This window comes from Phocoena phocoena, chromosome 1 (assembly GCF_963924675.1).
Source record: "Phocoena phocoena chromosome 1, mPhoPho1.1, whole genome shotgun sequence".
Classification (NCBI taxonomy): Eukaryota; Metazoa; Chordata; class Mammalia; order Artiodactyla; family Phocoenidae; genus Phocoena; species Phocoena phocoena.
In genome coordinates, this window is record NC_089219.1 from 150,091,868 (window position 1) to 150,111,711 (window position 19,844).

The following is a 19,844-nucleotide window of genomic DNA, read 5'->3' on the forward strand; positions in this document are numbered from 1 at the left end:
GGAGTGATGGGTATGGAATGCAGGGCAAGCCAGTGGCGGCAGAGGCCAGTGTGACGTTGCAACAGCCTGAGGCATGCCGTGTGTTCTTCTGAGGAAATTCTCCCTGGATCACGGGGCACTGGCAGTGGCAGGCTGCACAGGCTATTGGGAGGGGAGGTGTGGATAGTGACCTGTTCTTGCACACAGGATTCCTGGTGGCTGCAGCCGCACCCATAGCATTTCATGCCCGTCTCTGGTGTCTGCAGTGATAGCCGCGGTTCGCACCTGTCTCTGAGGCTTGTTTAGGCGGGTTTCTGAACTTCCTCTCCTCGTGCACCCTGAAACAATGGTCTCTTGACTCTTAGGCAGTTCTAGACTTTTCCCCGGACTCCTCCTGTTTAGCTGTGGTGCACTAGCCTCCTTCAGGCTGTGTTCACGCAGCCAACCCCAGTCCTCTCCCTGGATTCTGAACTCCAAAGCCTGAGCCTCTGCTCCCAGCCCCCACCCGCCCCAGCAGATGAGCAGACAAGCTTCTCAGGCTGGTGAGTGCTGGTCGGCACTGATCCTCTGTGCGGAAATCTCTCCGCTGTGCCCTCTGCACCCTGTTGCAGCACTTCCTCCGTGGCTCCGAAGCTCCCCACCCCCCCACCGTCTCTGCCAGTGAAGGGGCTTCCTAGTGTGTGGAAAGTTTTCCTCCTTCACAGCTCCCTCCCAGAAGTACAGGTCCCATCCCTATTGTTTTGTCTCTGTTTTTTCTTTTTTCTTTTGCCCTACCCGGGTATGTGGGGAGTTTCTTGCCTTTTGGGGAGTCTGAGGTCTTCTGCCAGCGTTCAGTAGGTGTTCTGTAGGAGTTGTTTCACATGTAGATGTATTTTTGATGTATGTGTGGGGAGGAAGGTGATCTCCATGTCTTAATCCTTCGCCATCTTGAATATCCTCTGTACACTTTCTTTTTATTCTAAGCACCCCACTGATTTTTTTATTTTTACAGATAAAGAGAAAGACAAAACTAATGAGATGCCTTATAAATCCTACCCCTTTCAGTAACTTGAAGTTTAATCCCATCAGTTTTACTGCCACTTAGTAAATTAAGAGATCATAAATGGGAAATCAAATAATGCTGCTTTTAATTCCCCAGTTATATAAATAACAACTCTAAATGAAATCAAATTTTAACTACATAGCTTCTTACAGTGACCTAAGTTGGACAGATAAATGGAGATTTTCATCATAAAAATTGCAGTGAATATAAATGTCAAAGTCTCCAGTGAACCATTTAAAATTTCATCTTGGCCACCAGTCCAATCTAGGAAGTAGGGTACACCTAGGGTAGGGAAAATCCTCTAACAGTCCATGATTTGCTGAAGAACTTAGACCTCAAATCCCACAGAAACTTTTCCTACAGTCATAATAGCTGATGAAATTCTGCACAAATTTCTCTGGTTGCAGTGATATTAAAAGCAGCTAAAAACATTTTTAGTAATGAAATGCAATTGAGACAGCACACTCATGCAGGCACATTTTAGGAAAACACAGCATGCAATATAGAGGACAAAAAAAACTGCACAAAAGTATGCCAAAAGTACAAAGTTTAGAATAAGTTAGAGGAAACATGCTTTGATTTACCCTTTCATCTTCTTCTCTTCTCCTTCTCCTTCTTCTTGTTTTCCTTTTTCTCCTTTTCCTTCTCTTTCTTCTCCTTCTTTTTCATATCCTTTTCTTCCTTCTTTTTCATAGCCTTCTCCTCTTTCCTTTCACTGTGAAGACATCTGTATAAGCAGGTACAAACTACTAAAACAGCAACAACTACAAGAAAACAGGAAACAAATGACATGTGACTCTGAAAATTAATCACCAAGATTCCAAACCAAGCAGAAGAAATAAACATTGGTTACATTTCTGTGGTTAGAAAATGTTATTTTCTATACATATACATTTATATTCCATCTCAACCCTTCAGTATCTAAATCCAATCCCCTGGAATCACATAAACAGTCCACAAAAAGTCAGAGTCTTTGCTTAATTTAGAAAATTACCCAAAGCATATTTGGGAAATAGACTCATATGACTAATAATTTTGAAAAAAACGTGCATCATTTAGGGTTTGTTACTAAGTGGACATGTAGAATATAAAAGAGTATACAATCACCAACACAAGGTAGTTTATCACAGAAAAGGTCAGGTTTTTTTAGACTGTTCTACTCAATTTCAACCTATAAAAACTACAGCAACTGAAAAGTCATTGAAAAAATAATGTGCATCTCATCTTCATATTACATTTTCATTTAAGTGGTATCGAAGTTTGAGATACTTACTTGCAGTAAGAATAATCAGAGCAATGATTCCTGTATCTGAGAAACAATGAAAACAGTTTTGAAGATATTAAGCATCTATGGGTCCTAGATAGCAGCTGTATTTTAATTTTGATCAGATCATCTAAAAACTACAGCAAAAATGTTTATCAATCTAGTTTTAGCATGTCTGCTACTGCATCCAAGTCATTTTAATCACAGAACCCTTTTAAACAGATTCCAGGTACAGGATCCACCTTGTGAAACTCTTAACAGGAGTCTCATTTTTCATTGTTTTGTGCTTTAGCTACCACACCAGGTTATTTTGTATAGGTTACTAGTACTGTTAGAATTTACTAGATTAGAGAAAATTATCTACATGTGTCTATATATACTACCACTTACATTTGTTATGGTACCTGCACTAATAAAATAACTATAAATGTCAACTACTACTAATTATTTGTGACACATTGTTTCTTCCCTACCTACAAATGATTGGAACATGATATTTCCATGTAGAACTCTAAGGCCTCATAGTACAGGGTTATTAATAACAAAATAATACCTAATTCCTCAAAGGCATCAAGTGATAGTATTTCACCACTGGGATTGGGATATCCTAGGAAAAAAATGGAAATAGGTAAAATGAAAGACTAAATAAATCTTAAAGATCTATAAATTCATTGGTTTTGGTCTTGTGCCTTTTTATAATTCATAATTATAATTTTCCTTATAAATTATATTAATGTTTCTTAAAAGTTGCATCATAAAATATTATAAATTTATATCCAATGCCATGAACATTCTTCTTCCTGTCCACTGATATTCCTTGCAACTAATTCTGTGGTATAGCAAGCAAACTTATCATTAGTGTATTCCAAAAAATTAGGCTTGAATTCAATATGACTCTACTTAAAAGATAGAGGAGGGCTTAAAAATGATTTAGAAGTTGCTCTGGAGTAGAAAGACTCTTCAGTATTATACAGGCCATTTATAAAATACTCATGGCTAACATCATACTCAATGTTGAAATACTAAAACTTTTTTCCCTTAAGATCAGGAGCAACACAGAATTCCTGCATTTGCCACTTCAATTCAATGTAACATTGGAAGTTTGGGTCAGAATCATTACTAAAAAAGAAGTTAAAAATATCCAGATGGGAAAGAAGAAATAAGATGATCTCTCTTTATAGATGACATGATTTTTTATATAGAAAGCTCTATAAAGATCACACATGTACACACAAACACATACACATTAGGTAGAACTAATACATAAATTCAGCAAAGTTGAAGGATACAAAATGAACACACAAAAATCAGTTGTGTTTCTATACACTAACAATGAACAATCCAAAAATGAAATTAAGCAAACAATTCCATTTACAATAGCATTAAAAAGAATAAAATACTCAAATAAACTTAACCAAGGAGATGAAAGACTTGTACATTGAAAACTAGAAAAATTGCTGAAAGAAAGTGAAGAAGACATAAATAAACAGAAAGACATCCTGTGGTCATGGACAGGAAGACTTAATATTGTTAAGATGTTAATACTACACAAAACAATTTACAGATTAAATGCACTCTATCACCATCTTGAAAATGCATTTTGCAGAAAAAGAAAAATACAACCTATAATTTATATGGAATCTCAAGGGACTAGCAACAGCCAAGAAAATCTTGAAAAAGAAGAGCAATGTTGAAAGGGCTCATACTTCCTGATTTCAAAACTTACTAAAAAGCTACAATAATAAAACAGAATGGTACTGGCATAGAGACAGACATACAGACCAATGGTATAGAATATAGGGCCCAGAAATAAACCCTTGCTTATATGGTCAAATGATTGTTCACAAGGGTGTTAAGAGCATTCAATGGGGAAAGGGCAGTCTTTTCAACAAATGATTTTTGGAAAACTGGATACCCATATGCAAAGAATGAAATTTGACACTTATCTTACACCATATACAAAAATTAATTCAAAATGAATCAAAAACAAAAGACTTAAAACTATAAAACTCTTAGAAGAAAACATAGAGGACAAATTTCATGATGTTGAACTGGCAATGACTTTTTAGATGTGACACCAAAAGCATAGGCAACAAAAGAAAAAATAGATATATTGGACTACATCAAAATTAAAAACTTTTGTGCATCAAAGGACACTATCAACAGAGTGAAAACCAACTCACAGAATGGGCAGAAACATCTGTAAATCATACATCTGATAAGGGATTGATATCTGAAATATATTACGAATTCCTAAAACTCAGTAACAACAACAAAAAGCCATTTTACAAATGGGCAAGGGACTTGAATAGACATTTCTCCAAAGAAGATATGCAAATGGTCAAGAAGCACATGAAAAGCTGCTCACTATATCACTAATCGTTAAGGGAATAAAAGCCACAATGAGATACTACTTCACACCTATTAACTAACATAGATTATGATGGTTATTATATAAAAAACAGAAATTAACATGTGTTGGCAAAGATTTTGAGAAATTAGAAACTTTGTACATCACTTGTGGGAATGAAAATGGTGCAGCCACTTAAAAACTTTTTAAAAATGGAAGACAGTATGGATGTTCCTCCAAATATTAAACAAGAATTAATATATAACACAACAATTCCACTCCAAGGTATATACCCCCAAAAATTTTCAAAAGAGGGACTCAAACAGATACTTGAATGCCAATATTCTGAAAAGCATTGTTTAGAATGTCAAAAGGTGAAAACAACCCAGTATCTATCGACAGATGAATGAATAAATAAAATGTGGTATATACAAACACTGGAATATTTTCAGCCATAAAAAGCAACAAAGTTCTGATACAAGGTGGATGAACTTTGAAGACATTATGCTAAGTGGACTAACCCAGACACAAAGGGACACATGTAAAGTACCACTTAAATGAGTTATCTAGGTAAGTTAAATTCAGAGACAGAAAGTAGAAAGGTTATTGAATAGGGAGAAAGGAGCATTACCGCTTAATAGGTATAAAGTTTTAGTTTGAGATGATGAAAAAGTTCTAGAGATAGATAGTAGTGATGGTTGCACAACAATGTGAATGTATATAATGCTACTGAATTGGATGAAATGGTAAGAAAAATTAAATAAATGTTGATCTGGAAAAATTACAGTAAGCGTTCTGCCAGACATTAAAACATATTATAGTACTAGAATGAAAAACAACAACAACTGGGTGTTGGCACAGATATGGACAGAGTTCAAGGGAACAGACAGAAGACTAAAACACCTATGGATTTAATGTATGATAAAAAGCGGCACCTCAAAACACTTGGAGAGAAGACAAGTTATTCAACAAATGGTGCTACTTTGCCATTGGATGGGGGTGGGTGGAGTGAAGAGGTACCCAATCTCATTCCACATACCATAACGAATTTCAGATGTACCAAAGATTTAAATCCAAAGAATGCAATTAGGATGCATGGTTGAAATGTTTATATAATTTCAGCTTGAGGAAGTCCTAAAACTTTTATAAGAAAGACACAACACTCATAGCCATTAGGGAAAAGATCGATATATCCAGCTATCTATTAATGTAAAAGTTTTGCACATATAAATGACCACCAATAGGAGAATAGTTAAATAAAATATGATGGCATATATTAAAGTCATCATATAAAAGGATGAGAATAAATCAAAATACAATCCCAATATAAGACATTAAGTGGAAAAATGCTAGTTTCAAAAAAATATGAACAGTATGATGCCATTTTTGTTTAAGAAAATAAACACCAAATTAAATGTATAGCTACATATATAAGGATTTTGATGTACAGAAATAGATACAAAGACACCCTAACAGTGATTAACTAAGGTAATAGGCTAGGAAGGGAGAACTAATCTTTTACTCTGTATACTTCTGTAATGTTTGAAAATTTACCAAAATATATTCATGTATAAAAATATACTCAGGTAACAAAAAGTTATAAAAAGCAACCCATATCTAATAGTACAGTATAAAATCCTAAAAGAAAACTGACTAGTGAAAATAAAGCAAAAAAATAAAATAAAATAAAAAAACAACCCTAGGAAAAAAGTTCACATTAAAAGGGCTTTAATTTATAGTAAGTTCAAATCAACAACAAAAAAAAGTTTTAGAAACCTAATAGAAAAATGAACAAAGAACATGAATAAATAAATGTAGACAGAAAAAGTTAAGCCTCACTGATAATTAAAGAAATGCAAATTAAAATAAGACATGATTTTACACCCATCACTTTATAAATTTCTTAACTATAAGTAGGATAAAGAGTTACTGAACCTGGATATTTTGCAAGTGGAGTCTTGGTTGGATGAGTGGGCTTGTAACCTGGAAAAATAAAGTTGACTCAATTCACCATCCTTGTCAATACAAAATTATGAATTTAATTTTGGTCTTTAATTTTTTTTTAAGACTATTTCTCAAAATAAATAATACACATACACTCAGAACTTTGCAATTCTGCTCCTGGGTTTAACCTAAATATATATTTGTACAAGTGCATAAGGATGTGTATATAAAATGTTCACTACAACTTTGTATTTTATAATGAAAATCCTAGTAGTTAACTAATTATAAATCATAAAATTTATGTATTCTTTTAAAAGATCCAAGTAGTATATTCCATAATTTTTTTCTTTTTCACTAAGGATTTCTTGGACATTTTTTCATATTAGCACATTTAGATCTGACTTAACACCATTATACATTGCTACTGATCCTTTTGGCATAGTCTTTCTCTAACTGATGATAAAAAATGATTGACAATCCCATAAGGAGAGTTGACTTTTTATTTTAAAAAAAAGATCGCTGTAGCTTCTTCTCTTCATAGGCTTTTTCTCACAAACAATTCACTTCTTCAAACACTAAACTGTATCAGTGTTTTATAAGTCCTTATGAAATGTTTATGGTCAACTTTCAAAAGAGCATATCAACAAATATAGTATACCACAGTGTATAGGCCCACTAGGACATGGATAGGTCAATGAATATAAATTTCGTATGCAATCTTTATATATCATCCACCGAAAAAACATCTCTTTTCCCACAAAACTTCACAGCACTCACCAAGGTACTGAAGGAGGTTACTGGGTACCAGGTTTACAGGAATTATATAAGGTGTTCTAATTACCATCTTAACATGAATAATCCCCCTCAATCCTTCAAAATATCAGGGCAATAGGAAACAAACAAATTAGATGCCAGTAATTGACATTAGTTTGAGTCATTAGACAACAGGAAACTAGAACCCATAGACATGATGTTACTTGAGTGAGCAGAGCCACACTAGGACCCTGAATGCAGTCTGCCCAGGTTAATGCTCTTCCCTCTCTTCCTCTTGTCTCTTGCTTCTGCTGCAACTAAAAGGAAGAAGCCAGAGAAAGCAGCCCTGAAATCAGGAATATAATTCCTTCTACCATATCAAAATAGTCTCTCAAGTCTTAAGCAGAGCAGCCAATTAGTAGTCCCTGCCAGAAATCCTCCATTTCATTTCAATAAGTAAGGACTTCTCCTGCCTTTCTGTTGTTATGAAATTTACTTTCTGTTGCCTAATAAAAATGCCCAGTAAAGATACAAATGATATTTGTATGAGGTGAGGAGTGGTAGAAATACTGGTCTTATTCTGGTGACAACAGAAATTTCCCAGTATAAAAAGAACAAAACTGGTTGCAGTCTGGAAAATGAAACATAGTCCTGGACCTGGAAGATACCCTGTAAAGGTGATGCTGTAAGTCATACAAGCTATCTAAGAGCTTTCTAGATGCCAGACACTGTGCTAAGTGCTTTAAATGGATCCCATTTTGACTTTGTTATCACCCAGTGAGGAAGGCATTAAATCATTTTACATGTAAGTAAATATATTTAAAGTTTACGTAACTTGTCCAAGTTCACACATCTGTTGATATCTGTGGACTATGGCAAATACTTTTAGAATCACTAAGCATAACAACTAAAATGGCTGTAAATATATTCTTCCTCTTTTCATTACTAAAAATGATGAATGAGTGTAAATCACATGAATTTAAAGGATTTTTTTGTAAAATATAAGCAGGAAGTTACTTAATCTGAATGGCTCAAAATTGGGAGTTTTGTATTGAGAGGAATCAGCACTGAAGAACAAACCACATGGGATTACTACTTTCATATCATTTATATGAATTATGCCTCTCATTCTTGACTTATATAGGTAAAAATTCCCATGCTTCGATTTACTCTGAAAAATCATTCCCATCTATTTTTATACATAAAAAAACCAAACAAGAGACATTAATATACCTGTGTTCTTTGCTAACAGAATGTGCTAAGACTCTATAAAAACATACAAAATCACAACAGCAGAATTCTATTTAAGTTCTGTCATACATCTCTCATGGAAATGGATACAAGACAGAGTTAAATACAAAGATTTATTTTTTCAATTATTCTTGTCAATGTCAAAGAAATAAAAACTAAAATACAAAATTTAAAAAAAGGAAAGAGACAACATTTGTACCTTTAATACACTTTGGCATCTCAGGCTCCCAAGTATTATTACCACCACAGAACACTAGGTTGCTGCCATTAAGGTAAAAACCCTGGAGGCATTCAAATATCACCACTGCTTGGTAGGAAAATTTTTCTCTACTTCCTGATACAATTATTCCATGTTTGAGTACTGGACGTTCACATTTGACCACTGAAAAATTGGAGAAATTCCAGAATTAATAAAAAGCTGCTTTCACACAGGACCAGAAAAACTAGCGCAAAGTACTAATTTCCAGTGGGAAGAAAAAGCCGAGGAATGAAAGGCAAGATGTTAATTGAAAACAAAAAGACTTTATTTGTGCATCTGAATTTCAGGCAAATGGATTTAGAGAAACTTAATAACGTTTTTCCACCTAGAAGAGACTGTCATTATACTTTATTGGCTTTCCTACATTTTTTTCCATTAATGACAAGTCTTGAGAAAGTGTGACTACCAGGTACAAATTCAGGGCAAGTTCAAAACTTTTGATACTTTTGATACTCTTTAGCTCTAGGATTTTTTCTAAGGTCATGCTGACACTAATTACAGTACCCTGCTCTTTTAGAAAGGTAGCAAAGACTTTTTTGAGAAGGTAATATTTGAGTTCGATTTTAAAAGTTGAAAAGAAGCTAGCCAGGCAAAATGCTCAGCCCTCACACCAGTGTACTCTGGTGTTTCCCATTCTACTCTACTTCTCCAAAGTAAAATACAGGTCGTGACCCTCTAGATTGACTTCAATATCTATGAATGTGTTTTGCAGAATTCGGAAAAAAAAAAAAACTGAAAAACACTGGGCTGAGCAGAGAGTTCAAGAGGATATCTTATGAGATTAAATCTGAGAGCAATAGATGAGGACCAGATAATATACAGCCTTTTAAACCAGAATAGTGTTCTTCCTCCTTTCCTGTGGATCTGAATTTCCATCAAGTATCACATCATTTCTGTTCAGCCAGGAGAACTTCTTTATCAATTCTTGTGTTCAGGTTGGCTGATGACAAATTCCCCAAACTTTTGTTTATCTGAAACAGTTTTTTATTTATTTCACCTTCAGTTTTGGAAGATTTCTCCTTGACAGTGAATTCTAGGTTAAGTGTTTTATTTTTCTTTCAGCACATTAGCAGAGATTATTGTCTTCTCATCTCCACAGTTCCTTAAGAGACCTCAGCTGTCATTCTTAATGTGGGTAATGGGGGGATGGGGGTGGGTGGGTGTGTCCTCAATATAATACCTTTTTTCCCTGGCTCCCTTTTCTTTTATTTTTTGTTTTCAGTAGTTTTAACATGATGTATTTAGTTTGGTGGAGGTTTCTTGGTAAAATTAAAGTTTTTACTTATCCTGCTAGGGTCACTGAATTTCTTGTACCTGTAGGGTTATTGTTTTGGATCAAATTTGAAATATTTTGGCCTGTGTTTATTCAAATAATTTTCTGTGTTCCTCTCTCTCCTCTCTGAAACTTCAATTACATGTACATTTGACTGCTTGCATTGCCACATTTTTAAATTTTAATTTCAGCCATTCTAATAGTTGGTTAGTGGTATTTCATTGTGATTTTAAATTACATTCCTGTAATTACTAATGATACTGAGCAACTTTTCATGTACTTTTTGCCATCTACATATCACATTTGGTGAAATATGTCTATTACTAATTTTTGCTCATTTAAAAAAATTGTTTTCTTATTATTGTGTTTTGAGGGTTCTTCCTATATCATAGATACAAGTAAATTATTAGATACGTACTTTGAAAATATTTTCTCCCCATCTATTGCTTTTTGTTGTTGTTCTCTTAATAATATCTTCTGCAGTCCAGAAATTTTGAGTTTGGAGTATCCAATTTATTATTTTTTTCTTTAAAGCATCATGCTTTATGGGTTGTATTAGAGAAATCTTTGGCTAGGTCACAAATATTTTCCGTGTTTTCTTGTAAAAGTGTTGTAGTTGTAGGTTTCATATGTATGTCTATGCTTCATTTTGAATAAATGTTTCCATATGGTGCTAACATGGGCTGAGGTTCTTTTTTTTAGTATATGGGTGTTCAATTGTGCTGGTAGCATTTGTTGAAAAAATTGTTCCCCACTGAATTGTCTGTATACCTGTGAAAATCAACTGGACATATTTACAAGGGTCTAATCCTGGACTCACTATTTTGTTTATTGCTCTATATATCTATCCTTTCACCACTACCAAACTGTCTTGCTTATATGCCTTATAGTGTGCTTTATACTAAGTCTTGACATCAGGTAGAGTACATCCTCCAATTCATTTTCAAAAACTGTTTAACTATTCTAGCTCTTTTGTCTTTCCATATAAATTTCAGAATCAGTTTGTCAATTTATACAAAAAGTTTTACTGGGGTTTCTATTGGTATTATGTTGAATTTATAGATCAATTATAATGAATTTACACCTTTATTATTTTGAGTCTTCCATTTCATGGCCAATGTATATCCCTTTATTTATTAAGGTCTTTAATTTCCTTTATTAGTGTTTAGTGGTTTATACCATCTAAATCTTTCATATATGTTAGATTTATATGCAAGTATTTTGTGTTTTGGATTTGCAAATAGTTGTTGTAAATAAAACTTTCAGTAATGATTTATTGCTAGTATGTAGACATACGATTGATTTCTGTATGTTGATCTTATATTTTGCAACCTTGCTAAAACATCAGTCTTTGGAATTTTCTACATAGACAATCATGTTATAAATTAATACAGACTATTTTATTTCTTTCATTCCAATGTATGTATGCTTATTTCTTTCTCTTGCCTTATTGCAGTGAGTGGGACCTCCAGTGCAATGTTGAATAGAGTGATGAACGTAGACATACTTCCTTTCTTCCTACCTTGGGGGGAAAGAAAGTAGGTTTTTACTATTAAGCATAATGTTAGTTGTGTGATTTTTGTATGTGCCTTTTATCAGGTTGATATAGTTAGTTCCATTCTGTTCCTAGTTTGCTAAGTTTTACCATAAAAAGATGATGAATTCTGTCAATTGCTTTTTTGTGCATCTATTAAGATGATCATATATTTTTTCATTATAGTCTTTTGACATGGTAAATAACACTGATTAATTTTAAAATCTGAACCAATCTTGCATTTATGGAATAAATCTTACTTGGCTATGATGTATTCTTATTTTTATATATAGCAGGATTTTTTCTTCTTCTTCTTTTTTTAATTGGAGTAAAACTGCTTTACAATGTTGTGTTAGTTTCTGCAGTACAATGAAAAGGAACGAAATTGGGTCATTTGTAGAGATGTGGATGGACCTAGAGTCTGTTATACAGAGTGAAGTGAGCCAGAAAGAGAAAAACAAATATCGTATATTTGTTTTTGGAATATGTGGAATCTAGAAAAATGGTACAGATGAACCTATTTGTAGGGCAGGAATAGAGACGTAGACGTATAGCAGGATTTGATTTGTTGATATTTTGTTGGAAAGTTCTATATTCAATAAGGATATTGTTTACAATTTTCTTTCAATGTTTTTGTCTGGTTTTAGTAACAAGTAATGTCCCCATGAAGTGAGTTGAGAAGCATTTCCTCCTCTTATATTTCTTGAACAGTTTGTGTAGAGGTGCTATTATTTATTCCTGCAATGTGTGGTAGAATTAATTCCCCAAGGAGGCCATCTGGGCCTCAGTTCTCACTGTGGGAAGGTTTTTAACTACAAATTATATTTCCTTAATAGGTATAAGACTATTTAGGTTACCTATATATTCGTGTGAATATATTTCGGTATTTTTTTGTCTTTCAAGGAAATTGTCAATTTTATTTCAGTTGTCAAATTTATAGGCATAAAGATGTAATATTACAACTATCATCATTGTAATATTTTTTAATATCCATTTAAATGTTTGAAGAATAGTGTTGTCCTCTTTTTCATTCTTTAAAAAAAAGTTATTTAATTTAATTTATTTATTTTGCAGTACGCGGGCCTCTCGCTGTTGTGGAGCACAGGCTCCTGATGCGCAGGCCCAGCAGCCATGGCTCGCAGGCCCAGCGGCCATGACTCACGGTCCCAGCCACTCCGCTGCATGTGGGATCCTCCCGGACCGGGGCACGAACCCGTGTCCCCTGCGTCGGCAGGCGGACTCTCAACCACTGCGCCACCAGGGAAGCCCCGAAAAATTAATTTTTTAATACAACTTTTTTTTTTTTAAAAGGAGATGTTGGGGGTAGGAGTTTATTAATTAATTTATTTATTTTTGCTGTGCTGGGTCTTCGTTTCTGTGCAAGGGCTTTCTCTAGTTGTGGCAAGCGGGGGCCACTCTTCATTGCGGTGTGCGGAGGCCTCTCACTATCGCGGCCTCTCTTGTTGCAGGGCACAGTCTCCAGATGTGCAGGCTCAGTAGTTGTGGCTCACGGGCCTAGTTGCTCCGCGGCATGCGGGATCCTCCCAGACCAGGGCTCGAACCCGTGTCCCCTGCATTAGCAGGAAGATTCTCAACCACTGCGCCACCAAAGAAGCCCCTAATACAACATTTAAAGGTTACATTCTATTTACAGTTATTACAAAATATTGGCTATATTCCTCATGTTGTGCAATACATCCTTGTAGCCTATCTTATACCCAGTAGTTTGTACCTTCCACGCCTACATCCCCATATTGCCCCTCCTCACTGGTGACCACTAGTTTGCTCTCTATATCTGTGAGTCTGCTTCTTTTTTGTTATATTTACTACTTTGTTGTATTTTTTAGATTCCACATATAAATGATATCATACAGTATTTGTCTTTCTCTGTCTGACTTATTAAATATCTTTTTCTTTCTTGTCAGCCTAGTTATAGCTTTATCTATTTTATTGATCTTCCCCAAGAACCAGGGGTTTGTTTCATTGGTTTTCTCTATTATTTTCTCTTCACAATTTCATTGATTTCTCTCTATCTTTATGATCATCTTATGTCTCCTTATTTTGAGTTTGCTCTTCTTTTTTTAGTTTATTAAGGTGGAAGCTTAGATTGTTGATTTGAGACTTTTATTTTTTTCTAACACAAGTATTCCATGCTATAAATTTCCCTTTAAGCAATGCTTTTGTTGTTATCACACAAATTTTGATATTTTGATGTATTGTGTTTTTCATTTTTACTCAATTCAAAACACTGTCTAACTTCCCTTGTTACTTCATCTTTGACTCATGGGTTAGTAAGGAGTGCCTTTCATAATTTTCAAGTATTTGCGAATTTTCTAGATTAGCCCTGTTTTAATTTCTATGTTTATTCCATTGTGAACAGATAATGCACTTAATGATTTCAATTCTCTGGAATGTGCTAAAAATAATCTTATTGCCTAGAATATGAGCTACCTTAGAGAATGTCCCATGTGCACTTGAGAAGAGTAAATATTATCCTGTTATTCAGTGGTTTTCTTCCAAGAATCAAATCCCCTCTAGCATCTCCTTGCTTTATGTCACTCTCTAGTGCCTTAAATATTGTTTTAAAAATATATTTTGTTCAGAGTTTATCATTCTTATCAATGAGAAGCTTAGCTTTTAAAAATTTCTCTACCATTATTTGTAGCCAGAACTCTCAGACATCTTGCAATATAAGAAAAAACTTTATTTTTGAGGCAGGATGTGTTGAGTTTTTCAGTTCTTTCAAGCAAAAAAATCCTAATACACACACACACACACACACACACACACACACAATTAGTTCACAATGTGTAAATTGTCATGTCAAGAACATCTGGGGTGAGGGGTGGGAAACCTCACAACTAGAACTATTTTCTGTTCGATTTGGCCTAAATTAAGTTAGAAGTCAATTTAACCGGAGAAAGAAACATATATGACTGTTTCACTTATAGGTAAAACTATTTACGAAGTGTTCCACAGTATTTACAAATGACGAAGGAAACAAATGGAAACATTATTACCTTTACACAGAGGAGCAGCACTACTCCATTTGCCAGGTCCAGAACAAATAAGCTGCCTCTCTCCAACAAGCGAATATTCATCTGATCCATTTGAAGGATTACAACTATAAGTTACTAATTCATTATATTCAAATATATTCCTGTAGCTATTGGTGTGTTTTCCATGTTTTATTTCTGGAGGTCGTCCACAAAAAATCTCTTAAAAAGGGGTAAAAAGAGAAAATAAAGGTAAAGGGAAGGTGAAAGAGTAAGACAGCATCAGAAAAGTCCTATGAACTACCTTCAATAAGTTCTTTAACATATGATTTCTAGAAGTTAGTTGTGAATCCTTTATCCGTTTAGAGGAGAGTTTCCATGAGAAAATGTGTTATCCCAAATTCAAATCATGTAGAAATAAACTTTTAAGAACCAAACTCATTTTCTTAAATACCTATATAAAGTACCTATATGAAATACCTATATTTATCTATAAGGATATGCTAAGTTTTGTTCTAATCATCATAAGAGATGGAAATTTAATGAGAAAATATGCTTGTGATTAAAAATAAAATTCACTGCTAGCTAAGAAATGCATATTTGTAATTTTAAAACATATCCATTCACTACATCCATGGTTCACACTAATACCAAGATATGGTCTTATTTCACTGTCATCCTTGTAAGTTTATGGTGAAAATTTCCAGAATCTACAAATTGGGTGATTTTGCCACAGACTGAGTCCAGACGTCTTCCTTTAAGCCAGATATTGAAGAGATTTTCAAAAATGTAAAACAATGCCACTATTCCCACTGTTGGTTTTGGAAATTTTTTATTTTTTCATAAAAATATGTTGTATATATTAACATGTATTGACTTTACTGTTCCTAAAAATGATTTAATAATTAACTATTTTAAAAACTTTTGTTTTAATTCCAATATAATGAATACCAATAGACATAATCCACATAAAGAAAAGCTCTTTGGAATTGTTGTTGATTTAACAGCATAAACAGGTCCTGAAGCCAAAAAGTTTGAAAATTCCTAATCTAAATTCTAAAGTGAGAATTTACTTACTTTCACAATGTGGTATCTTATCACTCCAATGCACATTCTGTCCAATAAGGTTACAAGTTAGAATGTTTTTTCCTCTTAAGTAATAACTAAATGAAAAAAGAAAAGGTTACTGTTTCTTTAACAGCACATAATACTGAAAATTTTTATATGGTTGTTTTTCTGTACTACAGTAGTTTGAGGGAGAAGTTTCTTAAATGATATGATATAATGAAAGTGCTAACCAAATCTGCAATTTTAATCAAACAGAGCTTCTGCATGTGGACACACACTGTCCAACAGCAAAATGTCGAAATTACTATCACGCCTGTCAGCGTGGCCTCTTCACCATCTCTGGCAAATGCACCACACATTCACTTCTATGCTTTTGCTCACACCATTCTGCTCAGCAAGGACTGAGCAGAGAGATCAGGCCCTAGAGCTTGCCTGCCTGGATTCGAGTCCCAGCTCCATGAATGACTTGTTATTTAAGCTTTGGAAAGTCTCTTACTGTTCCTCTTGCTCAATTTCCTCATCTATGTAAAAGAGATAATAGTACATACATCATGGGGTTGTTCTGAGAATAAGTTAGCATCTGACACATAGTGAGTGCTAGGTAAGTTTTAGTTCTTTTTAATACTCTTTAGATCAGAATATCTTTCCAGGAATAGCTTGGGAATATTACTTAATGAAATCTTCTCTGATGATTTAAATTCACAATACTCTCTTCTTCTGGATTCTCATTGTAATGATCATAAATAATGGCATGTATTTGGCACTTCTTATTTACTATTTGATTTAATATATTATGTTAGTATATATTGTGTTTCTAACCAGGCTACAACTTTTTTTTGAGAAGAGTCTATGCTTTAAGTTTTTGGTACCTCTCAAAGTACCTAATAGGCTCTCTATATCTATGACAGGATGTTATAATATTTTTACTTGATCAGTTTAAAAATAATCAGTGAAACTGCTTGTACAAGGTTCCAGTTGACTTTTCCATTAAGCGGTACTCATTTTCTGTATATTAGTGTTTTAGGAGAGGATTTTGGGAAGGTGGTAGAGTTGGAAGCTCTAGGAATCTGTCACCATAACTAGACAAAAACTGCAATGGCAGAATCTGTCTGATGTCACTGTTTTGGAACTCTGGAGTCTGTTGAAGGCTTGCAAGTTCTAGAGGAAAACTCAGACAGGTAAATTGCATTAATTTCAGTCCGTTTCAGCTCTTAGGAAAACAGCAGCAACTTATCCCTACCCTCAGCAGTGGGGCAGGCAACTGTGCGTGTGCTCCTGAAGCAGCTTACACACAGGTTACAGGAGGTACAATAGCCAAAAAGACTATCTTCCAAGTACCAAGGATCTGTACTCTGATTGCTGACTGCTATTTCTGATCACAGAAAGTGGTGGCAGCCATTGTTGTCACACCTCGCCGACTCTTGCAAGCCCTTTCCTTGTTGGCTGAAGTGACTTACATGGGATTTAAAGATCCAACAACATTTGCTTCCACCTTCATTTTTCATGTTTCCACTCCCAGAAGCCAGGCACTAAAGACTAGGACATTCAAAACCAACTGCATATGTGGGGAAATTTAGAAAGTGAGTGTGCATGTTCAGGGAAAAAACACAGAAACAGCCTGAGAAGGCCTTCAGTTTACATCTCAGGTGATCCCTGCCACAGAAACATGATACAAAAATCAATAAACAAAAACAATAACAAAAACTGCAATGTCTAGGGAAAGGGGAGAATCTGATTTCCAGGGTTACCACATTATTAGATTCCAATATCCAATATTCCACAAAAATTCACCAGACATACAAAGAAACAGGAAAGTGTGGTCCATTCAGAATAAAAAAACAAATGAACAGAAACTGTTCCTGAAAAATATCTGATGATAGATATATTAGATAAAGACATCAAAATATCTTAAAGATGCTCAAAGAACTAAAGGAAGACTTGGAGAAAGTCAAGAAAATGATGTGTGAACAAAATGGAAGTATCATAAGGAGCTAGAAAACCTAAAAAGGAACCAAAAAGAAATTATGGAGCTTAAAAGTACAATACCTGGTATTAAAAATTCAATAGAGGGATTAAAGGCAAATTTGAGCTGCAGAAGGATCAGTGAACATGAATATAGAATGGTGGAAGTTACTGAGTCTGAGGAACAGAAAGGAAAAAGAGTGAAGAAAAGGGAGCAGAGCCTAAAGGACCTGTGTGATATCATCAAGTGGATCAACCTACACAGTGTGGGAGTCTCAGAGGGAGAAGAGAGATAGAAAGGGGCAGAGAGAATATTTAAAAAAATAATGGTGAGCAGCTTTGCAAATTTGATGAAAGACACAAATATAAACATCCAAGAAGCTCAACAACCCCCAGGTAAAATGAACTTAAAGACATCAACACTAAGTCACATAATAACCAAACTTTCAAAAGACAAAGACAGAGTGGCTAAGATGGCAGAGTAGAAGGACCCTAAGCTCACCTCCTCTCACAAGAACACCAAAATCACAGCAATCTATAGAGCAATCATCATTGAAAAAGACTGAAACCTACTAGAAAAGATCCCCTACAGCTAAAGACATAAAGATGGAACCACAAGGAGACTGGTAGAAGGGGAAGCCTTGCAATATAATTAAATCCCATACCCCACAGTGGGCACCCCACAAACTGGAGAATAATTATATTACAGAGATTCTCCCACAGGAGTGAGTTCTGAGCCCCACGTGAGGCCCCACAGCCCAGGGGTCCAGCACTGGGAAGAGGAGCTCCCAGAGCATTTGGCTTTGAAGGCCAGTGGGGCTTGATTGCAGGAGCTCCACAGGACTGGGGAAAATAGAGATTTCACTCTTAAAGGGTGCACAAAAAAGTCTCAAACACACCAAAGGACCAAAGGTAAAAGCAGTAACTTCATAGGAGCCTGGGCCAGAGCTACCTACTCATCTTGGAGGGTCTCCTAGGGAAGTGGAGGCAGCTGTGGCTCACTCTGGGGATATAGACATTGCGGCAGATATAACAGGGGATTCATTTGTGTGAGTTCTCCCAGAGGCTGATATTTTGGCAGCAAGACCTGGCCCCACCCAACAGCCTGTAGGCTCCAGTGCTGGGACATCTCAGGCCAAACAACAAACTGGGAGGGGATACGCCCCTACCCATGAGCAGACAGGCTGCTTAAAGACTTCCTGAGTCCACAGCCACCTCTAAACACACCCCTAGACATGGCCCTGCCCACCAGAGGACCAAAACCCAGCTCCAACAGTTAGGGGGCAGACACCAGAAGCAAGAAATTACAGTCCTGCAACCTGCAAGCCAAGTCTACAAACGCAGGCCAGATACTACCCTGGGACCAGTTGGCCCCTGGCCCTTGGGTGATGCATAGGATGTCTCCTACAGAGGGTCACTTCTCCAAGGCCAAAAAAAAGTAACCAACCTACCACATATTTAAAAATACAAATAGCAATTTAGAGAAAATGAAGCAACAGAGGAATATGTTTCAGATGAAGGAACAAGATAAAACCCCAGAAGAACTAAGTGACATGGAGATAGGCAATCTACCCAAGAAAGAGTTCAGAGTAATGAGAGTAAAGATGATCAAAGAACTCGGGCAGAGAATGGATGCACGGGATGAAAAATTAGAAGTTTTTAACAAAGAATTAGAAAATATAAAGAACAACCAAACAGAAATAAAGAATACAATAACTGAAATGAAAAATACACTAGAAGGTATCAATAGTAGAGTAAATGAGATGGAAGAACTGATTAGTGAGGTGGAAGACAGAGTAGTGGAAATCACTGCCACTGAAGAGAGAAAAAAAAAAAAGAAAAGGAATGAGGACAGTTCAAGAGACTTCTGGGACAACATCAAGCATGCTAATATTTGCGTTATCAGGGTCCCAAAATGAGAAGAGAGAGAGAGAAAGGACCTGAGAAAATATTTGAAAAGATAATTGCTGAAAACTTCTCTAACCTGGGGAAGGAAACAGTTACCCAAGTTCAGAAGTGCAGAGTTCCATACAGGATTAACCCACAGAGGAATATACCATGACACAGTGTAATCAAAATTATGAAAATTAAAGATAAAGAGAGAATGTTAAAAGCAACAAGGGAAAAGCAACAAGTAACATACAAGAGAACTCCCATAAGGCTATCAAC

General features: G+C 35.3%; 1 protein-coding gene across 1 annotated transcript in view; it reads right to left on the minus strand.

Moving 5' to 3' along the window:
* Window positions 1–1,609: 1,609 nt before the first annotated feature.
* LOC136118062 (membrane cofactor protein-like) overlaps window positions 1,610–19,844 on the minus strand; it is a 30,332-nt gene continuing 12,097 nt past the window's right edge. The window contains exons 4-10 of the mRNA XM_065871197.1: window positions 15,723–15,808; window positions 14,670–14,867; window positions 8,783–8,965; window positions 6,571–6,618; window positions 2,839–2,892; window positions 2,295–2,330; window positions 1,610–1,785 (exon numbers count right to left, since the gene is read on the minus strand). Coding sequence (XP_065727269.1) covers window positions 1,610–1,785; window positions 2,295–2,330; window positions 2,839–2,892; window positions 6,571–6,618; window positions 8,783–8,965; window positions 14,670–14,867; window positions 15,723–15,808 — 781 coding nt within the window. The remainder of the gene's footprint in view (window positions 1,786–2,294; window positions 2,331–2,838; window positions 2,893–6,570; window positions 6,619–8,782; window positions 8,966–14,669; window positions 14,868–15,722; window positions 15,809–19,844) is intronic.